This window comes from Pteronotus mesoamericanus, unplaced genomic scaffold (genome assembly GCF_021234165.1).
Source record: "Pteronotus mesoamericanus isolate MK-2021 breed Mesoamerican mustached bat unplaced genomic scaffold, CSHL_Meso_final scaffold_167, whole genome shotgun sequence".
Classification (NCBI taxonomy): Eukaryota; Metazoa; Chordata; class Mammalia; order Chiroptera; family Mormoopidae; genus Pteronotus; species Pteronotus mesoamericanus.
Genome location: NW_026555308.1, coordinates 42,001,050 through 42,025,318, shown reverse-complemented (window position 1 = coordinate 42,025,318; position 24,269 = coordinate 42,001,050). Strand labels below are relative to the sequence as shown.

General features: G+C 34.2%; 1 protein-coding gene across 1 annotated transcript in view; it reads right to left on the bottom strand.

Moving 5' to 3' along the window:
* FBXL17 (F-box and leucine rich repeat protein 17) overlaps nt 1-24,269 on the bottom strand; it is a 470,506-nt gene that overhangs the window by 270,929 nt on the left and 175,308 nt on the right. Inside the window, exon 6 of the mRNA XM_054589993.1 lies at nt 23,621-23,751. Coding sequence (XP_054445968.1) covers nt 23,621-23,751 — 131 coding nt within the window. The remainder of the gene's footprint in view (nt 1-23,620; nt 23,752-24,269) is intronic.

The window sequence follows — 24,269 nt, the reverse complement described above, 5'->3', positions numbered from 1 at the left end:
TATATCTTTTTCTATATATAAAATGAAACATAACTACAACAAGAATTTTAGTTAACATATCCCTGTTAGTCACTAAAAAAAAGAAAAAAGCCTACATCTCAACAGATTATTTTACTTTGTTGAATACCTAAAAATAAAAGGGTCAACTAGGGACTTGGAGTGCCTATTACTACTCATTATGGTAATCAGGTTTTACCAAATCCAGATCCTAAAATCCATGATGAGACACAGTGAAAAGACATATAATTAATATAAGTTGGGTGCTAACATCTTTTCTCCGCAGCACCAAAGGCCTTTTACAGAGTGAGTGTACTACAATACCAAGACTAGACTTATATGTCCTAGAAAGCGGGTTACATGCTGATGAACTGCGTTACGTTGACATAATAACTCTTAGTGGTTATAAACGTAGCTTTTCCCTACTTTAATTGGCCATGACTAGGCTGACCTTTTCTCTATAATTGTAACCACAGTACAGTAATTAGACAAACCACCACTTGCTTCTGATCGAAGAGTAGAGGAAGAAAGCTCTTAGTCACTAGCTTTAAGAATACAGAGTAAAATTGGTTTGGCGTTCTACTGACAAAAAAAAAAAGTTTTTCACAAATTATGTTATATGTTTAATCTAATATCCTAACTAAAATAAGTCCATCAGGAAAGCTCTTTCTCCTATACTTAGACACAGACCTCCTACTTGAAGGGGAGAAAAAAAGCCAGTCCTAAAAGAAGTTTGAAAGTGGAAAAAAAATGAATTCAGATATTATTTGGGACAGTTGGAGGGCAAACAGGAGAAAAGAGGAGGCTTACTCCCAAAGACCTAAAACACAGTACTAACAAAGCCCCTAACTTTGTTATTACAAAGGCCCCTGCAAGCATGTTTTCCTTGGGCCGACCTCATTCCACAAGGCAGTAAGAGTCTTGACAGGGATTCTGGGGAAAAGTCAGCTGCCAGTCATGCCAGAACACTCCTGGCTAGGGCTGTGATGGGAGCCAATTCCTTACCTGCGGGCACACACCCTTATCCCCACCCTGTTTCTGGGCCTCAGGGGAAGGTCAGCCAGCCCCCAAGACTTTAAGCCTCCACAGTGGGAACTACTAGATCCCTGGAGGACAAATGGGAGGAGATTTCTTTTTTAGAAGCAAAGACTGTGCATAATGATCACCTGTCTGAGAGGCCCTGGGGACAGAATCAAGACATGCTGAAAGAAAATCCAAAGCAAACTCAACCAGTGGGTCAGTTCTTGTCAAAAGTCGCCACCTATTAGCATCTCAAGGCCTCCACAGAGGTCAGACCCACTGGCTGGATGGGATAGTTGGCAAGGAGTCATACCACTGGGCAATGAATGATAAAGCAACTCAGGACCCAGGATTAGTTCTCGTTAGAACAGTACAAGTTTACTTATTCTTACTCTATGTAAAAAGAAATATTACTGCAATAGGATTTTTACTTAAACTGTGTATCTCTACTAGTCACTGAAAATAAGTTAAAAAAATCCAAGTGTGAGCCAAAGACCATCTTTCATCAGCTAGAGCAATGAAATTTGGTATATAAAAGGTAGTTTAAGAAAGTCATAGCACAATATGTGAAAATCCAGGTTATGTAAAGTATACTGCAAAGTATTTAAAAGCTATCCGTGCATGCAAATTAGAGACCATTAATTTTTCCAAGTATAGAACTAGCAAACAGGATTTCAGAATGATCAACAGAGTTAAAAGGAGTAAATAGAAATGATGAAAGTGAAAACTGGCAAAAGTATCATACAAATGCCCAGAAATCCCCTGACTCTGTCAGAGGCACATATTGCTGAACTATAGCTTCTGTGAAGGCAGGGGACATGAATGTTCTGCTGGCTGCCCTATCCCAAATGCCTGGCCATGGTAGGTGCTTAACAAACATCTTGTAAATGAATAAATGAAAAATAAATAAAATCATACTCAGTAATTTTCTCTCACATATTCTTGATTCACACAAGTAACTACTCATGTTTATGACACACAAAACAGAGCCATGTGAATCATGAATGTTTCTTTAAAGAGTTTACGTGGGCCCTGGCCAGGTGACTCAGTTGGTTGGGGCATAGTCCTATACACCAAAAGCTTGAGGGTTTGATCCCCAGTCAGGGCACATACCTAGATTGTGGGTTCAATCTAGGGGCATGTAGAGGAGGCAACCAACTGATGTTTCTCTCTCACATTGATGTTTCTTTCTCTCTTCCCCTTTCTCTCCCTCTAAAATCAGTAAACATATCCTCACTTGAGGATTAAAAAAATAAAAAAGTGAAAAACTAAAGAGTTCACGTGGGATAGAAAATAGCATCCTACTTACGTGACACTGGACAACTTAAACACTTGTTCCTTGGGTTCCTCATTTGAAAAATGGGGATGAACAATATATAGTATCTACCTTGCAGGGATTTAATACATGCAAAAGCACTTAGAACAGTGATTATCAGAGTCAATGCTATATAAGTGTTAGTGGTTTCTGCTGTTACTCTGGAATGGCATGCAAGGAGGTTTTGAAAATCCTATGGCTGGTCCCTGGTCTTATTAGCCTCCTCCCTTCTGCCCTACCCCTGAGCAAAGACTTTCTTACTCAATGATGGATTGTAAATAATAAAGTACTAAGCACTGTGCCTAGCACATAATAAATGATAAAAAAAAAAAGGAATACCAAGTTGTATTGAATCTAACAATAATATTACAGTGTTCTCATTTGATCAGAAAAAAAGCCATGGAGCTCCATTATGATTCAGAGCATGAATTTCCTATATAATAATCCAAATGTGACAAACATTTCCTCTAATATTTGATAATATCTAATTAAGAGACAGTTATATAAAAGAGCTTAAATGTTTCATTTTTGCTAGGGTCCATCATAGAGTCAACCTCTATTCCTTTATATTCCTCTTTACCATTTATTTATCATTCAAAAACTACACTCTCAATCCTTTAAATGTGACATCATTGGCAAGGAAAACAGATAAGAGGGTTCAACTGACAATCAAATTTGGGGAAAGGACTAAAATGTCAACAATGGAGGACATTAAAACATTTTTAAAAAATCTGTACTGAAGATATGGAGAACTACACATTGCTCAAAATGTGTTTAACATTACAAGCACACTTGTGTGAAAATAATATTATGTTAAAACTCTTAGGAGTGCATTTGTTTTATTTATAAATTAAAATTTTTCCACCTAACTGCCATAATTCACCCTGAAATATTTGTCCCTTTGGTTTCAGAAAAATAAAGCCTCAGAAGGTACCATGATGCAACATGGTAGGTTGTCTAAAACCTGCCAATAAACTATTTTTCCAGAGTCTCTCCTAACAATTCTAAGCAATACACAATATATAAGAATGAGATTTCCCCTGAGCACCTGGAAGTAAGATTATCCTCTAAATTAAACTACAGAACTAACCTAGAATTGAACAAATGAGCAAAGATAATAGTCAAAATAGCTCCTTTACCAAAGCAAGAATTTGACATCACATCATCACCACAGTGACATCCACAGAAAGAATATACAGGTCAGAAGTAGGATAACCATACAATTTATCATAGAGTTATGACTTTAGGCCAGATACCAGTCAGGACTGTGCTACACCAACTGAGACACATGATCACCCTAAATCACAAGATTTGGTCCTGTTGGAAAATAAGAATATGAAACAGTAGAGCAAACTTCCAAATATTGTAAGGAGACCCTGTTTCATGAATATGCCAGTCATTTGGTAATTGATAATATTTTAGTCCAAGGCTATTCTTATAATGTAGTTTCATGTTGTTACCTAACTTGAATATGTAACTTTTCTTTTACGTATGCCTTATTTCTCCTGGTATCTGGTGGGTCTTTTTGATCATGATGAGTCTCATGTTTCTTTTCAAATGCCACATTCCAGAATTGTGCACTATAAGCTGTGGATAGCAATCAAATGTTCAATGACTGATAGTAATAATAATAGTAATTATTATAGGTGGCATGTAATGAGTAGTCAACTACGTGCCAGAAACTGTTTTAAGTGCTTTACATGTATAATCACATTTAAATCACACAAAAACTTTTGGACATAAGTACTACTGCCATCCCGATTGTACAGATAAGAAAATAAGACAGAAGTTAAGTAACTTGCCAATGAAAAACAAGCAGGAAGTGGCAGAGCCGGGATTCAAATCTGCCTGTTTCCAGAGCCTGTGTTTATAACCACTATGCTAAACAGTCTCTTAGTAAAGAGTGGAAAACACACTTGTACCTAAATTATTCATTCCAAGGTTTGTTTTTTCTTCAGTTATTAAACTTTAAAGTCATTTTTAAGTGCTTCAAAATAGTTAATCATAACATCAAGAATTGGTATAGGTATGGAAAAATAGACACTTTTTGCAGGAAAATAGACGTATATTGATATAATCTTCTCTATAGGGAATTAAGCAAGATGTTTTAGACATGTGTACCCTTATAGGCAAAAATTCCATTTCAAGAATTTTACCCTAAGGAGACAAAATTAAAAGTATGCAAAGAAACAGGTATAAGAATGTTCACCATTTGCTGTGCAGAAGGTTTTTAGTTTAATGTAGTCTAATTTATTTTTTCTTTTGTTTCCCTTGCCTGTGGAAAAATATCCAATAAAATACTGCCAAGAGCAATGTCCGAGATTTTGCTGCCAATGTTTTCTTCTACTATTTTTAAGGTTTTGGGTCTAACATTTAAGTCTTTAATCCATTTTTATTTTATTCTTGTGTGTGGTGTAAGAAGGTCGTCTAGTTTCATTTTTCTACACACATCTGTCCAATTTCCTAACACTGTTTATTGAATAAACACAGCAAAGGAAAACATTGACAAAATAAGAATATAACCCACAGAACGGGAGAACGTACTCACCAATACATCTGATAAGGGGTTAATATCCAAAATTTATAAAGAACATACAAAGCTCAACACCAAAGAAACAAACAACCCAATTAAAAAATGGGCAAAGCACCTTAACAGATATTCTCCAAAGCAAACATACAGATGGCCAATACATATGAAAAGATGCTCAATGTCACTAATCATCAGAGAAATGCAAATTAAAGCCACAATGAGATATATCTTATACCTGTCAGAATGGCTCTCACCAATAAATCAGCAAACAAGTGTTGGAGAGGATGTGGAGAAAGGGGAACTCTTGTGCACTGTTGGTGAGAATGCAGATTGGTGCAGCCACTGTGGAAAGCAGTATGGAGATAGCTCAGAAAATTAAAAATGGATCTGCCTTTTGGCCCAGCGATCCCACTTTTGGGAATATATCTGAAGGAACCCAAAACATTAATGTGAAAGAACATAAGCACTCCTATGTTCACTGCAGTGTTATTTATAATCACCAAGATATGGAAACATCCCAAGTGTCCACCATTAGAGCGGTGGATAAAACAACTATGGGACATTTACACAATGGAATGCTTTTCGGCCATAAAAAAGAAAACTCTACCCTCTGTGACAGTATGGATGGACCTGGAGAAAATTATGCTAAGTGAAATAAGCCAGTCAGTGAAAGACAAATACCATATAATTTCACTCATATGTGGAATCTAATGAACAAACTGAACTAACAAGCAAAATAGAGACTCATAGAGATGCGGATGACAACTAAGGGGGAGTGGGGAGGGGAGGAGGCAGAGAGACTGAGCAAAAAGAAAAAGGGACTCATGGACATGGACAACAGTATGGTGATTGTGGGGTGGGGTATAAAGAGACTTAATGGTAATGTAAAAAATATAATTTAAAAATTAAAAAAAAGTCAAAAAGGTGAGTAAAAAAATGTTCATCATACAGTTATTTATAGCAGTAAAATTGGAAATAATTAAATGTCTATTAAGAAAAGACTGGTTAAATATAATGTGCTAAAACCCTATCAAAAATCCATGAGCAATGAGGACACAGACCTATATTTATTTTAAAAAATAAATCCATAATATATTGTTGACTTATAGAAACACTGCAAAATAGTACATCAAATGTAATTCCAAAAGGAGGAAGGGAAGAGTACACACACACATAAATATCTGAAAAGATGCTCACCAAAATGTAAACAGTGAAAATGTCTGGATAGCAGGATTTCAGGTGATCTCAATCTTTTTAAAAAATACTAAAAACCTACTTAGGAGTGTGTTGTTGTTTTGCCATACAAAGGGGCATAAAAGAAATATAAATGCCTATAGTCCAGTGATATTCCAGTCTATTCTAGCCCTTGGGGAAAAAAAAAGTGTTGGTGGCAAACCACTGGCTAGCAAACAATGGTGAGCAGAAGCTCAGCCTAGTGGGACATGCGGTCTAAGAGTCCAGGGGAAGCAGAATTCTGGCTCCACCTTCACCACTAGCAAGCTGTGTGAACCGGGACAAGTCACAAGTGAACTTTGAGCCTCAGTTTCAAAACCGCAACATGAAGGAGTCACACGGGTTTATTAGTCACACAGGTTGTTCTCAGTTCTTTTTAATTTTAAGGGTGTGTGGTCAAAGTTTTCAGAAAGAGCAGGTAGAAATGTGGCAATTCCTCAATCCCTTTCTAATCACAAGTGGATTATTCTGAAGTTTACTAGTCTACACTTTAGTCAGTTTATAAGAAATAAAATACCAGAGCCCAGAAAAAGAGAACAATGATAGAAACCCACAAACATACTTGGGCACTCATTACTGAAAATATGGTTATTCTTCAGATTGCGACAATATATTCACCTAAGGAAGAAGCCCATGGGAGGCAAATCACCAGCCCAATAAAAGCTAATTTCCAAACAGTTGATGGTTCTCTTATAATATTCAACTTTTACACAGATTAAAAAAACATGAATATGATCCATTTGACATCTTGGTATTTATATTTCTACTGACAAAAACCTAAGGAAAAGAGTCAAGCGAGACTATGATGTTGCATTCCATTGTTATTCAGATATATCAATAATCAAATCTGGAGAGATGCCGATAAATATAGAGTAAATCTCATTAGCATTTTAATAAACCTGGAAGCACAGGGCTGGAAAAACAGAACAAGACGCACAAAAGGAAATCCACATGTACGGTGTCTTCTCTCCAGCAGTCTGCCCTTTGGCATCCACTGTGCCCTCCCTGCTCCACTCCTCCAAAGCACACTCCAGAGGCTTCTCTGTATTTTAAGACCTCTCACAGGCCTGCCAAGCTCTAAGGTTAAGGGGATGTGTTGTAGTCTCTTTTAAAACTGAGAATAAATAACCTGATTTTAAAAATACTTTAAGGAAGTGCTGATCTTGTAGTTATAAGAAGCATTGTGAGTGTCAGATCATCAGAATGTGATTTAATATGTTAACTAAATGGACCCAGATGATAGATGAAGGAAAAAGTGGTAGGAAGAACTATAGGCAGAGATGAAGAGCCAGGAGCTTACAGAGGCTGAATTTGCTGTCCTTTCAAACCACTTCCAAAGCAGATTCTATAAACTATCTCAAACTCAGAATTGCATGTAAACACTCCAAGTAAATAGCTAATTTTCCTTTTTAGTCATTACATTTTCTCAATTGAATGAGAAATTACAAATTAAGAGCCTTGCTTCCTAGAATATTTTGAATTTCATTTAATCTCCTATTAGTCGATTGCGTATGCGTATCTATGTGTGTGTAGATAATGTAATAATATTTTGAAAAGTGTAACTCATTAATATATATTTGAATGAAAACTGCAAGAAGAAAACACAAAGATAAAGTAGCTACTTATTAAGGGATCTTATTTGAAGATGTATATGAAAATATAGAATAATGAGTACATTCTAATTTTCTCCACATAATTGTGAACACTTCAGTGTTACTACACAATAAGCAATAAGTAACCTTCTAGTGTCTTTAAAAAGTTGATTAAGACATTCGCTGTCAATTTGCAGGAAACCATGTGGCCACGACAGTGATAAAGCATCGATGATGGATGGCGCCACCCAAGCCACCATTCTGTAATGAACTAATGATTCATACTCAAGGTGCTTTTGAGACATGATTAAGCCTCCAAACGTTTCTTAAAAAAAAGAGAGAACTTAAATAAGTTTACCAAGGTTACATAGTGAATGACTCAATGATAAAAGTTGGGAACAAAAAAAAAAAAAGCCCTATTCATTAGTATTATGAAGAAGCCTTTCAAGGTAACTTATTCCATTGCTCCAAGTCCAACTGACCTTCTCTGGTGGCCACTGGCAAGTGCTTGCCAAAATGTCACTGACCAAAGTATGCCTTACAGTGCTCTGTATTATAAAACGAATATGTCAAGAATCAGATGAAAATGTCATCAGTGACAATGACAACAATAAAAGAAAATATTCTACCGATTTAAGAAATAGAAGATGATCCAACTTAAAGGGGAAAAATTACCTGAGAAAATGTCACCAGTAACTGTGTCAAACACAAACAAAAAAGTGAAATAAACAGCTTAAGTAGGGGAAGAAGACACAAATTAAAGGGGAAAAACATCACCCAAGAATAAAATGCTCTGTGATAGATCAGAAGGGTAAACAAAGACTCCTTTTACAAAGGCTGTGGGAAAACTATGTTTCATTTAGAAATCGTCCAGTTCCTTGGGGACAGAGAAATGGGGAGACGGAGGCAGCATGTCTAAGCACCTGTGAGAGTGCTTCAGATCTGCGTCCCAAAGTCACTTGTTCTCTTATATGCATGTCAAAATGAATGACATGATTTGTAAGTGTCAAAAGTAGTCACAGCAAATTAAATAGAAATTTCCTCATTACCCTTAAACAGAAAATCAAAGATAGGTGATCTTCCCACTTTGAGGCCTGAAAATAAGTTTCATTTGCACAAATACTTAAAACCAAACAACCCAGCTGAATGTGTCTACTCTTTTGAAATTTTTTTTTAAACTGATTACACTGAAAAGAATTACTTTTACACTAAGACGTGGGATATTTATTTTAAATAGAGAGGGCTTGCAAATATGATTATTGGAATCAATGACTGAAGTTTATTACTGATGATAAGAATGTATTTTTTGTATAATCTGGAACATCTGTATATGACTGGCACTTCAAATAATAGGTTTAATAGAACTTTCAAAATAACACATGTACACTTTTGATTACCTGCCTGAGGACCAACTGATTGAAGATTAACCATTGTCCAGATTTAATCACAGGCAGTTTGTCCACATAAATACTTACAGGACACCATTATCCCAACAATAAAGTGATATTAATGCTCATATGATATTAGTGAAACAGAGAGGTGTGTGCTACGATTTCCTCCTACTGTGGAGTATATCCTACACTCTCCCCTATACATACTCCCAAGCCCATCAGTGAGGGTCATCACAAATTCTGAATACCAAGTTCAACAAAAGGTAGTATGCAAATAACAGTGACAAGTTAGTAAAGATAAATGAAACCATTCAAATTAAACATTAGAAAGCTAGTGACCATGAGTAAAAAATATATGTGCATACAATAAGCAACAGGAATGTACCATTGTAAAGTCATTCTGACCTTGTTGCTTTTTAAACAGCTATGTTTTCAAAACAGGAGATGGCCATCAAGTGGCAGCGATATCTGTGTGGCTGTCTAAATGTCTGTCAGGGCTTGCTGGGTGATACTTCTCTGCCTCTAACAAGTGTCACTGTTACATCCTGCTTGGGGATGGATGGCTGCCAAGGACAATCACCCCCCGACAAAAGGTCCTCTGTACCATAATGATGCCTCCATACTAGGAATAATGCTGTGAAAGAAAAATCTTAGAAAGAAAAAGAAGATGGGCCTCATTTAAAGACATAATTTATTAAATATTTCTAATTATAATAAGACCATAAAATCCAAGATATTAACTGTGTGGTTAAGTAATATATATTTCTTCAAGCATAGTTATTCCATAATAGTTACAAATCTACAGAAAGAAATGTTATAGAAGTCTTTTTTTTTTCAAATGCATTACTAAATTTAATAAAGAAAGTCAGAGCACTGTCTTCACATATTTTGTCAAGGATATTATACTTCTCCAAGGCTTTTCCTCCCCATCTTCTTCATTCTGTCTTTTCTTTTACTCTAGTAAGGTTACCATGTTGTCAATTAGACTAAAATTGTGCCCATGTGCCTCATACATAAGCCACCACTCTATGTTACAAAATTCAGTGAGTGCCTCTTTAACTCTTCAATTACATTTATAAAGTATTTTCAAAGGCTATGTCTACATCCATTAAATGAATTTGACTATTTTCACCAACTTATTTTGAATTGTGCTATTTCCTAACCAACTTGCTCAGCTTTTTTCCCTTTTTACCTTGAACACAAGCTATGTTCTCTAACTTTGATTGTCATGTAATCAATCAACATGCACTTACTGAGCTTCTGGTTGGGTGCCCAGTGTTGTGAAAGTCACAAGTCCCAGATGCAGTTTTATTTTCTATGCTGTTATCAAGGTAACACTGCAATAAGTTTATAATACAACTGGGTCTAAATTAGAACTAAAAGAAAAAATGGAACTTATTTTCTCTCCGCACCCGAAACATAAAATAAGATTCTCCAGACATATATTCGCACAAAGCATTCATGTGTATGTCTGTGCAATTCAAAAAAGAATCAAAATACTCAAATACACTGGTAACTTATTGATAGGAAAAGAGATTAGTCAAAATCAAAAATAAGAATTCACTGTAAATTCAAGTTAAAAGGAAAACAAATGGAAACTGTATTTCCCAAATGAAACCAGTTCTCAAAATACCTTAAAGAATCAGGAAGGAAATGCTCCCAGGCTTTATTTAACAGGCTATAAAGCCCCGCAGCAGGTCTGATCAGTGTGTTGGTATGATGAATGGTAAGATAAGCTATGATAAATATGTCAGAATCATCCACAAGTATTAACTGATTTGTTGATATATGGTTACTGTAAGATCAAAATAAAAGCATTTCAAAAATGAAAAGACTCTAGTGGAATTTTTGTGGTAGGTATTAGTACCACTATTGCCTATGTGCCATAGAAGTCATGTTCTTCCAAGACTTATTATTAGAAGACACAGGTGTTGAAGGCAAAGATATAATGGTAATTAAGTCTCAACTCCGTTTCCCTCTAACTTGGCAATAAAACAGTGAAAGATATATTCTTAATACTATGAAACACCAAAAACTATTTCTAAATATATAAAATCAATGTTTAACTTTGTATTTGCACTATTCCTTTCAGACTCAACGTCCTTATGAGAACAGAAGAGCTGGCTGCGTTCTTTCCCCATGTATTTTTTAGATGAATATTTAAGATTAAATAATAAGGCTAAAAACTGCAAATAGATGTCACTCTATTGTAATATTTATTTTATACAATGATATTTATGTTATAATATTATCATTCCGGTATTTACCTAGTACTTATATTTAGCAGACTCCATTGGTAGGTTTAACTGCTTATTGAGACCAACTGTATTTTTATTCTCAGAATAAGCTGCTGGAGGCAGTTTCATAGATGGGATTGAGGCCAGGCAGATCGATGTTCAGTCCTGACTCTGCACTACAAGCTGTGATCATCAATCAGCAAGATACTTTACATCTCTGAGCCTCATTTTACCTAATCCATAACACAGAGTTGATAATTAAATGAGATACTGAATAAAACACTCTTGGCACCTTGCCTAACTTAATATAAAATTCTCAACATAAAGCAGCCACAAAGTCAGACTCAAGAATCAATAGGTACATAACGAACGCAATCAAAATTTAGTAGATTAAAAAAAAATGCAGCTCTTATATGCTCAAAACTCTGTGGGCCAGCAATTTGGACTGGGCTCAGCTGAGCAGTTCTGCTAATTTCAATGACAAAACCACAGGAATCAGAAAACTTGACTGAGGCTGGATTGTCTAACGTGGCCTCACTCACATGTTTGCCAGGTAGTCCTGGCTGCTGGCTGGCCCTCTGTCTCTGTGTGACCTCTTATCCTCAGAGAGCTTCTTCAGGGGTAGCAGCATTCCAGAAGGGCAAAGAAAGAAGTTGCGAGGCCTCTTGAAGCCAAAGCTTGGACGGTCCACCACATAATTTTCCCCACTTCCTATTGGTCAGAGTAAGACAAAAAGGCAGCCCACATGCCAGGGGAGAGAGAAACAAACACTACCTCTTGACGTGACAACAGGCAGTGCAGTATTGCACAAAGGCAAGCAGACAGGGAGGGGGGGAATCTGTGGCTATAACTTGCAATCTTCTAAAGTCTGCAAAATAGTGATAAATTTTTATAGAACCTATGCTATCTTTCAAATATAAATAACTGCAAAATTCAAGTTTTGAAAGCCAAAAAAAAAAAAATACTAGCTTGAATTTTTCCCAAACTAGTGTTAAATATTCTGCTGGTTCAATGACAGATTTCAAAAGAAGACCAACACCCAGACATAGTGACTGATACCATTATTTTCATTTCTTTATTTTTCTGTGTTTTGAGTCAACATATTTCTAGCTGATCTAATCAATAAATACATGTTCATCTGTTTTGTTACTTTTACCTTCAATAAACAGCCTTCTAACTGAACATTCCACAACAAATAGAATCACTAAGAAATCTAGATCAAGGATAAAGTACTCCTAGAGACTACGAAGTTTGTAAAAGAAGAAAAACATATCAGTGAAAAAGTACATAGTCTTTTGTTCTTTTCCATGAAAATATTTCTTAGAGAAATATTTAGTTTTGCGATGCCATTAATTAGCTAGGCCCAGGGATCTATTCATACTTAAGAGAAAAAGACAAAGAAATTTTTCTTACTTAGAGAAAAAGAATGCCAAAACAAAACTTGAAATTTATCTTTAGTTTATTGTATCTAATCTCATTTTTAAAATATCTTTCTAAATTTCTCATCACAGCCCAGAGAGTCACAAATGGATTACTGCTAGTAGGGCTTCCTTTAACATGTGGGTCTCTAAAAGATTCATTTCAAGAGCCACAGTCCATAATACAATACAATCTATTTGCTTCACAGAATTTCATGGGGGAGGATGCGCCACTAAAAATATTGTGTAAGAATTGTTCCTTAAAGGAAGAAAGAAGGGAAAGAAAGAACTATTTGTTGTTTGACATTAGTGAAAAGAGAAGCAGTTTGGGAAATGGCTATTGCCACCATTAATAATATTTCTACATTTTTCAATGAAGAACTAAATCCTAAAGTTGCCATGTTTTTCAGCTGAGGATCTGTTAAAACATTGCTTTACAGAAAAACAGGAACTCAATTAGTTTTCAATTTTAGACAAACTGGCACAGCCAAAATTATAATACTGAATAACAGAAAATTTCAATAATACAAAGTGCGCCTAATACATTTTTAAGACATTTAAGAACCCTAATTACACTATGAGAAGATATCTGAGAAGCCATATACACAGTCACCTAGAGAAAATGCCACTAGCCAGTGCCATCTTTGGTGGTTAGATATTTCTCCTCTGATGGTACACCAGAGCATGAATTATTAAAATTAGATAATTCTAATTGATAACTTGGAATTAAGATAACTCCATGCTACAGTTTCACAACAGGTAATTCACTCAACCTATTTTTTTAAGAAAATCATGTAAATGACTACAATATTCTTATTTTGCTTTAATTATTTCAAAGTCCTACATGGGTGACCAACATAATATATAGGTTCACATGCAATAGTTATCACTTTTGAAAAACAGTGACTATTCTAACATTCTTTAATTATATTGCTTACTAATCTTAATTGCCACAATTTCAAAAGATAGTTCCAAAGTGCTTCCTGAAGGAACAGAAAAGCAATTAGCCTAAATTAATTGCTTTGCTGATATGATTTGCAGTAGGTATGCATGGCAGTTTTGAAACTCCTGCCAGTGCTTTCACAACTTGATGTTTTGATGATTTTTTAGCCTATTTTTGCAGCAGAGCAATTAACCAGATAATTGTTCTAATGTGAACATCACCTTAATAAGTGTGTTTAGGTTCGTAGTGGCAAATAACCAAATATTAAACATACATTTAAAGAGTACCACTTAACAGTGCTACAAAAAGAGTTAGGAAAAATTTGCAACACTGTTTCTCACACAGCCACGCTTTTCTTGCCAACAAGCAGAAAAAAAAGCTATGACTGTCTTCTCTGCCTCTTGTCAATTTATTATAAGATATCATTACATATGAAAAGAAAGTGAAGTTTCTATTTCTTCATTTAAAAACATCCCAAAGACCTTATTAAAAGGGCAAAACCCAATGATTCAACATTAAAATCTTGTTTATTGTTCAAAAAATGAGGCTCAGGCTTTCAGGAAAATGGCATGCAATACATAAAGCAAGCTCTCTCTCTGAATCCAGACAATGGTAAGAAATCCTCACTTTATCAAGTAGCAACTTTATTCAGAAATAAATAAATCTGGGAGAAAGTTGTCTGGATTTCAGCCAAAGTTCAAGCCATATTTAAAAGCAGATTGATATATCCTACTAAAGAAGCACTTAGGTATTTCTTCCAACACGCAAGCATTAAATTACTTCTCTGAGCCGGGCCCTGTGCAAGGTGCCAGGGGCTTGGGTGAGGGCAGAAGCCCAAAGATGAAGAAACTGCTACCCCTTACAAGGAGAGAGACTGATAAACAAAACATAGTGCAGCCACACAATGATATATGCCACCAGTAAAGCGATGTACAGTGGATTCAGCTAGACAGTGACATGATGCAGCGACTCATCAAAAACACCACATTATTTCATCTTTGCTTTAAATATAAAAGAATTCACACTTATTTCAAGAGAAATTATTATTAGTGCAACTGTCGTTGAAACAAGTTAATGAAACAAGTTTGCTTATTTCAACTTGAATGAAGAAGGAGTTATTCTCGTACCTTAAATTAAATATTTTATCAGTTGATAAATGATATACATAAAACCTTTCCATTTCCATGAAGCAAACGGTTTCAAGCTGAAAGTACTCTGTCATTCTTCACATCTTCATGTCTTCCTTCTTAATTTCTGAAAGAACTGTCACATGGAACATAGGCCAGGCACATACCTGTCAGGTCTGCCATTTTTAATTATTACCAATCAAGTTCCAGCAATTTCTCCTCTTAATGGTTAAACATGTGTATACTTATCTTCTAAAATATTTCTTTACGCCACTGTTCATAAAATATTTTAGGCTGAAGCAAAATCTCTTGCACTAAATTAATAACTAATCACAGGAGATATTTATCATCTCAAGTCTTTTACAAGAAAATTGTCAGATTTAATTACCTTTCTCATATTTTCACTATTTACTGGGCTTCATCTATCATACATTATAAAATTTTGACAACACTGAGTTATTTTAATTATCATTTCTGGTTGGGAATTAAGAATAAGACAACCCCTGGGGAACATAGGAGAGGGACAGATGGTCATAAATTTGTCCAGCCAATAAACTATTATCATTTTCATCCATAAATGAAGATTTTCCTTGTTGTTGACAATGTAAAACAGGTTTGAGGTTAGGAAGCCTCCATACCCATTGGTGTTTCACACTGCACTCATCATCATACAAAATGTGTCCTGTTCTTTTCCATAATTTGATCACAAATTCTTATTTCATAACACATAAAACATGTTTTTTGGTTCTGCAATTAAATTCTTATTATATCTGTTACTCATCTGTATATTGCCTAAAAAACACAAAAATGGTAGCATCATTTAGTGTATCACATCCAAGAATACCAATCATATTATTCCATAAAAGCTCTTTTAATTATTTACAGAGATGTTTACTTATTCGTTATTGTTCACCAGGAACCAAAGACAAAGCCAAAATTTTAAATTACCATTATATACTAGGGATATCATAAAAACCACATTATCCTATAAGACAATATAATGTGAACATGGAGAAGCAATAAGAAAAACTCATTCACATCAAATCTACCTTCCATCAATCTCCAGAATTGGAGTTAAAAATCAAAGCAGGGTGAGACATGTATATCCATGCAGATTCTTCCTTTCAAGTGATTTTATTAGGTTAAATACTCTAATGTCATATATCAATTAATACTTAAATAAAAATTATATTTAGTAACTGAAGGTATTGAAAGAACCAATATCCAATATCACTATATACCAAAAAATTAAAAAGTTACTTTTTGAATACACTAAGAATTTCATCAGAGAATAAAAGCACAAATCATTTCATTAGAGAATTTTCATCTTTTGTAGAAAAATATCATTAGTTATTTGAAATCACATATATTAGGAAAACAATACAGATTGCTTATGGCAATTATTTTTTACCAAAAGTATTGCAACCTTTAATAAAGTTAACTTTCTTTTTTTTTCTTTTAACTCAGTAATAACTAATTTAAAGCATATACCCAGTATTCTCCTTTATTTGAAAATGGTAAATATTTGCTACAACTGAGAGGGAGCATTTTTATATAATAAAATATCTGTAACCCTGGCCCAGTTGCTCAGTTGGATGAAGCGTCGTCCTGTACACCAAAGGCTGCGGCTTCAATCCCCAGTCAGGGCCCATACCTAGGTTGCAGGTTTGCTCCCCAGTTGGGGCATGTCCCAGAGGCAACTGGTAGATGTTTTTCTCTCACATCAATGCCTCACAATGATATTTCTCTCTCTCTCTTTCCTCCCCATCTCTCTCCCCCACTTCCTCTCCCTTAAAAAGAAATCAATAAACATATACTCGGGTATAGATTTTTAAAAATGTAAAGTAAATGTATATCATCACGTGCTTAAGTAAATATCTATTCAAATTTCATGTGATTTTTCTTTTATTCTAAGTATGAGCCAGGTGTGGTACAAGACACAAAACTTTCTACTTTTCCTCAAATAACTTAGAAGGAAATGAACAGTATTTACTAATGGGGTTGTTGGGAAAAATAGATTTTTATTACAAAATGAGTTCTTTTAAAAATCTACAGCTCTGTGTATGCAGTAAGATACCCAAGAATATTCCATAGAGAAAAGAGAAGGTAAAATTCTAATGATGTTCAGAATGATTAAGCACAGTCTGAGGTCTGAGGTAAGATAGCCATATAATTTAGTATCCAAACCAGGACACTTTAGAACACAGAAAGAGGCAACAGCAGCAGAAATGCCAAACCTCAAAGAATTCCAAAATAAGAGGAATGGTCCTGAGCAAATCAGGACACTGAGTCACCCTAGATCTGAGGTAGAATAAGGTACTGGGAGACAGCGAGCGTCTCATGGTTACAACCTGGATTTTGAAGACACACAAGAATGGATTCCAGTCTCAGTTGCACCTTTCTGGGCCTTAATTCCTTCATTTAAAAATGAGGCTAATGTCTTCCTCAGTTTTGTTGTAAAGATTAAATAAAACATTGTATATAAATACCAGGGCATTCTAAAATAATAAATGATAGCTACTATTAGTCGTTGTTATTATCCTTAGTCCAAAAACAAAAGAGAAAAATATATATACTCTGACCTCTCTAACACTACAAAAACCAAACATGGCTTCAAAGAGACGGTCTAATGGATAGGAAGGCACAGAAGACATCATGTTGATCAACAGCTTGGGAGCCTGAATAGCAGTTATTCCAATACCATATTATTCTTCTAGGAATGGTCTTATGAATAATTGTGAATATAATGGAGAGTGTCAAAAATATGCCAACCTCAAACAATGGTGTCACTAGCTCAGAAAGACTCCGTTCCATTCCTACAACCCTCCCAGAACTCAGTAAAATATATTTCTTACTCTTTTTACAAAAATGTAAATAAACATCATACAGAACATACAGAAAATTAAGTAGTAGGTTATAGAAATAAGCAAAAATTTAGTTATGGTAAAGCTCCACCTAACCAGCCCTGCCACATTATTAGGCACCAAAGGTAAGCAGAGGGACTGTGCAGCGTTCTACCCAGGCAGGGAGGTCCTGCTATAAATGCCGCCACAGAGCTGCTTCCATAGGCAGCATTATTTTTTCTGCCTCTCCATTTCTAGTTTTCAGGCTTTTATAGGAGGAAACTGTTCAAATTTCACGTTCAATATTCCAAGGTGAAAAGTATCCTTCTCCTCCAGACCACTTAACTTTAATAGAAAACAAAATATTCTCAAACTCAAATTCAACTCTGCTTGCTGATTTAATGGATAGGTTTGTCCCCCTTGGGCAATCTTTAAACCTCAGTCTCTAGGAGAATTAAGTAATATTAGGGGATTGAAATGAAATAAAATTCTAAGTCCATTGTGACATGACATTCACAGGAAGATGGTAGATTATCCAGCCAGTCTTCAAACACTTACAAATACAATATATAGCATATGTTCAAAAAACAATTCTTGGAAATAAAGCACAATGGGCACTCAGCAAATATCTTATATCACCAACACCTGCTCAAATCCTCTCTGAACTTTATTTCTAAATGTCACCGTTTTTTATTGAATCAACGGAAATTTGAAAGAAGAAACAGAATAAACACCCAGAGAAGATCAAGGGAGTTAGAAAAATCTTTATAGAATGCCTCATTGAGTTTCACATGAGCCGGGGTGCTGTCAGTCTCCCTGGATGGGTGGTGAAGTAATCTGTCACTCTGCAAATTCCACCTGAGTGTGCCTAAAGGACTAGAAAGGCTATGCACGGGAAAGGAGAAGAGAGAAACAGCATTGAGATTTTTCTTAATATTGTAAACAAAGGAATCATGACTCAAACACGAAGCACTGCAAATAAATTCATTGAAATCACAGGCTTGAAGTCAGAGGGAGTTCAGTAAACTAATTCAATTCTCTTTACAATTCAGGAAACTTTTTTACAACATTTTTGTTTGAATCCTAAGTAGGAGTGAGTTCTCCATTTTGGAAGGTAGTCAATGAAAATGAGGGCTTTAACTTATTTTAGGCTGAATTCTGTTTCCCCCTGTAACGTCCACCTGGTGGCCAAAGTTCTGATGCCTGAAACAATGAAGAAACAATGTGGGTAGACTGATTAACCCTCTGTTACCTGTTAATATATTTTTATCAGAAATAATTTTTAAAACTATAGGATTTAAAACCAGATACATTGAAAAAGCTCTACATTCTGAATTTTAATAAAGGAGAATTAACTTTGTAGACTGAGGGGAGACAGGCAGATAATATAAAATAAGAGATCATGCTTGGAGGAATGGTGAAGAAACGGGAGAGCGGCCAAAGAGGACAGCCACTCCTGATCCTGGGAACACTGCTGACATGAGAAAACATGGGTCCGATGTTCCTAGATCTGCCACTTTTCCGAGAGAAGGGCCAAACTAAGCATTTTCATGTGAACTATCCCAATTGTTAGTGTTGACAAATAATTCAATGTGTAAAATATTGTATAGGCCAAACAAAACAGCTTCAGGGACTGAACTCAGCTGGAGCCCACAAGTTTCCAATTTCAAATGATCTTCTCTAAGTTTTATTTAAAGAGAAGATATCGATAGTTGCTATTCTAAACACCAGTACTGTATACATCAAGTGAAATAGTAACATATTGCTAATGTTACTTTATACTTGAAAGAAACTCATCAGAACTAAGATTTAAAATTCTCCAAATTTTAGAGTGTTCACTAATGCCATAGCCTATTATCATAAATACAAGATTCACACAGAAAATTAACTCCTTAAAGAATGTTCAATATATTTAACACATTTTTAATGTAAACTTAAAGACTAAATCTCTAGCTAGGTAAAATCATCTGGTTGGCTACATAATTTACTTTAACAACCAGCTTGACTTTTGCTATGGTTTGTGACTTTAGCTGACAGATGTTTCATTTCTCTTGTGTTGTTATCCTCTACTGTTATCTTAATTCATGAGAAAGCAGAGCCAACTGTCAATGAAAAAAAGAATCATGACACACACACTCGTTATCAACTACATGATTCTTTTTGTTCATGACATGTTAAAAATCAAAAATTGGAAGATTAATTATCTTTCTAATAGACGATTTAAATATTAGGAACATCTTTTATAAAGATCTATTGAAATCAATTAGATTTCAGTTAATTCTTATTGGCAAAAAGAACAAAAGAGAAAATTTATAAGCATATCACTGTAAAAATGCTCAGAACCATTCAATTTTTTTACATATCAGTTTTTTACATCCAAAGCATGCTGGTTTTGAACTTTGTGACAAAACAATGAAAACCAAATTGGATATGAAATAACAAAAGATTTATATCAAAAACAAATACACATTTCAATAAACTTGGAGTCAGAGAGAGTGGAGGAGACATAAGAACCAGATATTTAATTTAAATCATTGATAGAAATAGTCAGTGTCTTCTTTTCATAAAACACTTGGATTTTATTTGTATTCAAAAGCAATGGTAAATGTCAAATGACGACTAGACCATCCTTCTGAATACAAGAAATATCATGCTGTTTAACTCTCTAAATACAAAAAGTGCTTTTAGAAAAACAAAGATAAAGAACAGCATGTCTTAGTCAAACAGATCGATTTGAGAACCGGAAAATGCTAAAAGGTACCATGAACATAACAGTAAAAACTTCTAATTATTCCGTATTTAAAATTTAGAACTTCAAAATAAAGTTTACAGTTAAGAATTTTTAAATCTAGGGTAAATCTTATATTTAAGATCTGAATATTAAAGTTTATCTCCACGCAAGGAATCCTTTATTAAAGCTAGCAGCATTAAACATAGATCCTTTTTACATATACTATGTATAAAATACTATCAAAGGTTCTATCATACTTTAATTATGAAAGAAAATAATGACTTTGAAAGAAAAAAATTTGACTTTGGGTGGCAGGCACACAATGCAATATACAGATCATGTATCAGAAATGTACACTTGAAACCTATATGATCTTATTAAGCAATTGTACCCCAATCCATTTTTAAAAAAGAAAGAAATGGACACTTGAAATCTGTATTATAAAAAAAATGAGATTAGTTTTAAAAAAGAAAACTAAAAGTTTTACATATAAGTATCACTGGTGTGTAAATCCCAACTATGAAATGGTAAATTGACTAATTAGCTATTTGTTTTTTCTTGTTTATCCTCACTCAGTTTTTACTACAGCAATGATGAAAAAAAAATATCCATCAGAAAAGCCAAAGAAAAGTCAGGCAAATGGTCTAAATTTAATAGGAATAGTATAACCTTCCACTGAACTAAAAATGGTGAAGGAATTAAATAAGGGCACATGTAAAATGCTTATCAATTACTTGTGTAATAAAGGTTACTTTTCTCCCCTTATCCTTACATGGCTCACTATTATCTCACTCATTAAGTCTCATGACACCTAAAGAGCAACCTTTGAGAGCAGCAGGCACTCAGTGCCTCCCCCAAGTCTGAGACACAGTACCAAGTATTTAGTAGGGGGTTAATAAATGCTTCTAATTTATTAGAGGATAGTAATAATGAACAAATGTAAAAGAGATGCTAATTGATAGGCTAAATGCATTAGTGCATCCCAGTGCCCTCTATATGAAAGGTTACTAGCCCATCTGAGCTAAGTGCTAAAATTATAATTAAGTCTGATGGGAAGTCCTAGATTTATACCAATATAATTACAAATATTACTTAGCTTAGTGAAAGAGTATGGCAAGAACAATGAGATGAGTAATTTAGATGGTACTGCAAAGTGGGTTTTAATGTTCGAAACTTCTATTACAGTACACAGGATAAGTGCAAGAAGTGTAATTAAAACCTAAGAGTCTGATCTTTAAAACTCTACAGCTCAACCTCATTAAAATGCATGCTTTCTCAATTAATCCAAACTTTTCCATTAAAAATATAAAAATATACTTTCATTCTTTGCAAATAAATCTCTACAGTACATATATTTATGATCAAATAGCAAATAACCATTACAGTTAAGTAGGAGAAAACTGATGGAAACAGCGAGAGGCCCAAGTGGACGGAGCTTAACAAAGGGAAGAAAAGGCAAGGTGAGCCCAGTTTTCTATTTGTAAATACCACATTTAAGTAAGTTTTTAAAGAGCTCGAAGATTTGAAATTCCCGAGTATCTTTGCCTAAATGATACAAATTTAAGCAAACTGTTTACTTAGGAGATAACCCTTATAACCCTATATAGACTGCATCTTGTTTACTCTCTATGTACTGACTCCTCTACCCAGTGAGGGACACAGATAATCGTTCTGGAATGAAAGGCCTTCATTTTCATAATCATTTTGTTGCACACATAGATTTCTCCTTTTAATCTGATGCATTACCAAGAAGTTTATCTCACTATTAAGCTAATGGTAAACACCTAAAAAAAGAATGTATACTTGAAACCTATATGATCAAAAAAACCCAAATGAGATTAGTTTAAAAAAAACCAAACTAAAAATTTTACATACAAATATCACTGGTGTGTAAATCCATAGGATAATGTTTTATGTACTTTATTGTATTAGTTGTTACGAAAAGACACTTAAAAGATTATTTTAAAGTTGTCATATAATTGATTACAAAGAATGTTGATTATAGAGAATTTTATTTTTTAATTTTTATCAATTTTCTTTAGATTTCAATAGACTTCATACAGTAACTATTACTCAAAAGCAATAAAAACCTTTTATAAATGATGACCCTGTGCCCATTCTAGATAAGTAACTTTTTCAAGAAAAGTTTTACTAAGAAATAGCCAAGTCATAGTCTATCACATAATTTAAAGAGTAATGCAGGGTAATTTAAGAAAATATCATCAGAATTTACCACAATCGGGGAAAATGGGCCTGGCATGATTTTATTTTTAAAGTATAAAAGGAAATTAAAAGTGGAGGGAGATGAAGCCCATGAAATTTTGCCAACCAATGTCACCCCAATAAATTTGATTTTAGAAGAGTGGCAGGGAAAAGTGTCTTGAAATTAAAGCATTATCAGACACAAACTTAAAAAATTATTGCTGCTACTAGTGAAAAAAATATTTAAATCTAAATAGGTTCTAACTTTAGCTTAAATAATACTTTCTATTTTAAAAGCAAAATATTTTTGGAGGTCTATCTTTAAAAAAACTTATTCTTGAAAAGTTACTGGACAAAAATCTTGTCTAATGTCTGTATTTAAGAACCCACCAAAACAAATCAGTAGCAGTACAGTAGTACTACTTTGCAGTTATTTTCATTATAAAAGAGAAGTCTAGTCTCAAGGGTCCTGGAAACCTTTTTTTCCTTCATGCAATATTTCAAAGAAATAGTTTCTCACTATTTATATGAAAAAAACTGCCTGTTATACACATCTTTACATTATATACCAAATGCCCATCACATGACTTTCACTTTGAAAACAAACTATATTTATACAGAGAACAAAATATCATCCTTGAGATAGGATCTAAATGTACAATGTTTGAAATAGTTTCTAAGAATCATATTCCTTGGTAAGTGAACAGTAAAATCAACTACAAAAGTTGCAAAAATATTAGTGACACATAAGCAAAATATCCTGGATGTGTAACAAAGAATAAATTCAACAGACTGCTATTGATATCATTGTTTAGACAAATATGAATCTTAGCATATGAAAACCATGTTGCAAATATATGCAACGGATGGATTAAAAGTATACAGTTAGGTTTTTACAACTTAAACACATCTATTTGAAAAGCCATGGCTACATTACATTTTCCTTAAAGTTGACATGCCTTGTTATAATGATAATTAGTATTTGGTACATAGAACACATTTTCTTCTGGAAAACTGTTTTTAAGATGTTATATTCATTACCTGTCATTTATGATCCAGTTCAGACAGAGATTGAGAGAGCTAAGATTTTTGCATCTCTTGACAATTTCCATCACGGTTTCATTATCCAGTTCAGTGATATGACGTAGGTCCAAGCTGGAAAGGTTTCTTAGCTAATGAGATAAATAAAATAAAAGGTGAAAAAATTAAATGCTACATTCATTCTCAAAAGTTATATAGTTTATTACAAAGTAGAGTGTCATCATTGTATACTATTTAAATAGATAATTGTCCACAATCATTTCATTAAACTGTTTAAATAGTATTTTACATACTAAATTAGAGATAAGGGCAGAAATCTATGGTGAATATATAAATGACAATACACTAAAATCAAACAGACATGATTGAGGCATAATAAAAATAAGAAGTTAGCAATCTAATATAGGTGGGGAAGCTGTTACATATATTACATTAAGTACCTACAACATGATATGATTATTCTCTTTAACATTGTTCAGTTTCAGATATTTATCTTCACAATTATCATGCTACTTCTGCATAGGTTTTCTCATTTTTTTAAGATAAAATATGAGTTAAGTGGTTAATTCAGAGATATCAGGGTGCTATTTTATCAATGTACTCCAATTTGAACCATATGGGTTGTGCATTTCACCATGTGGAAAGCAAC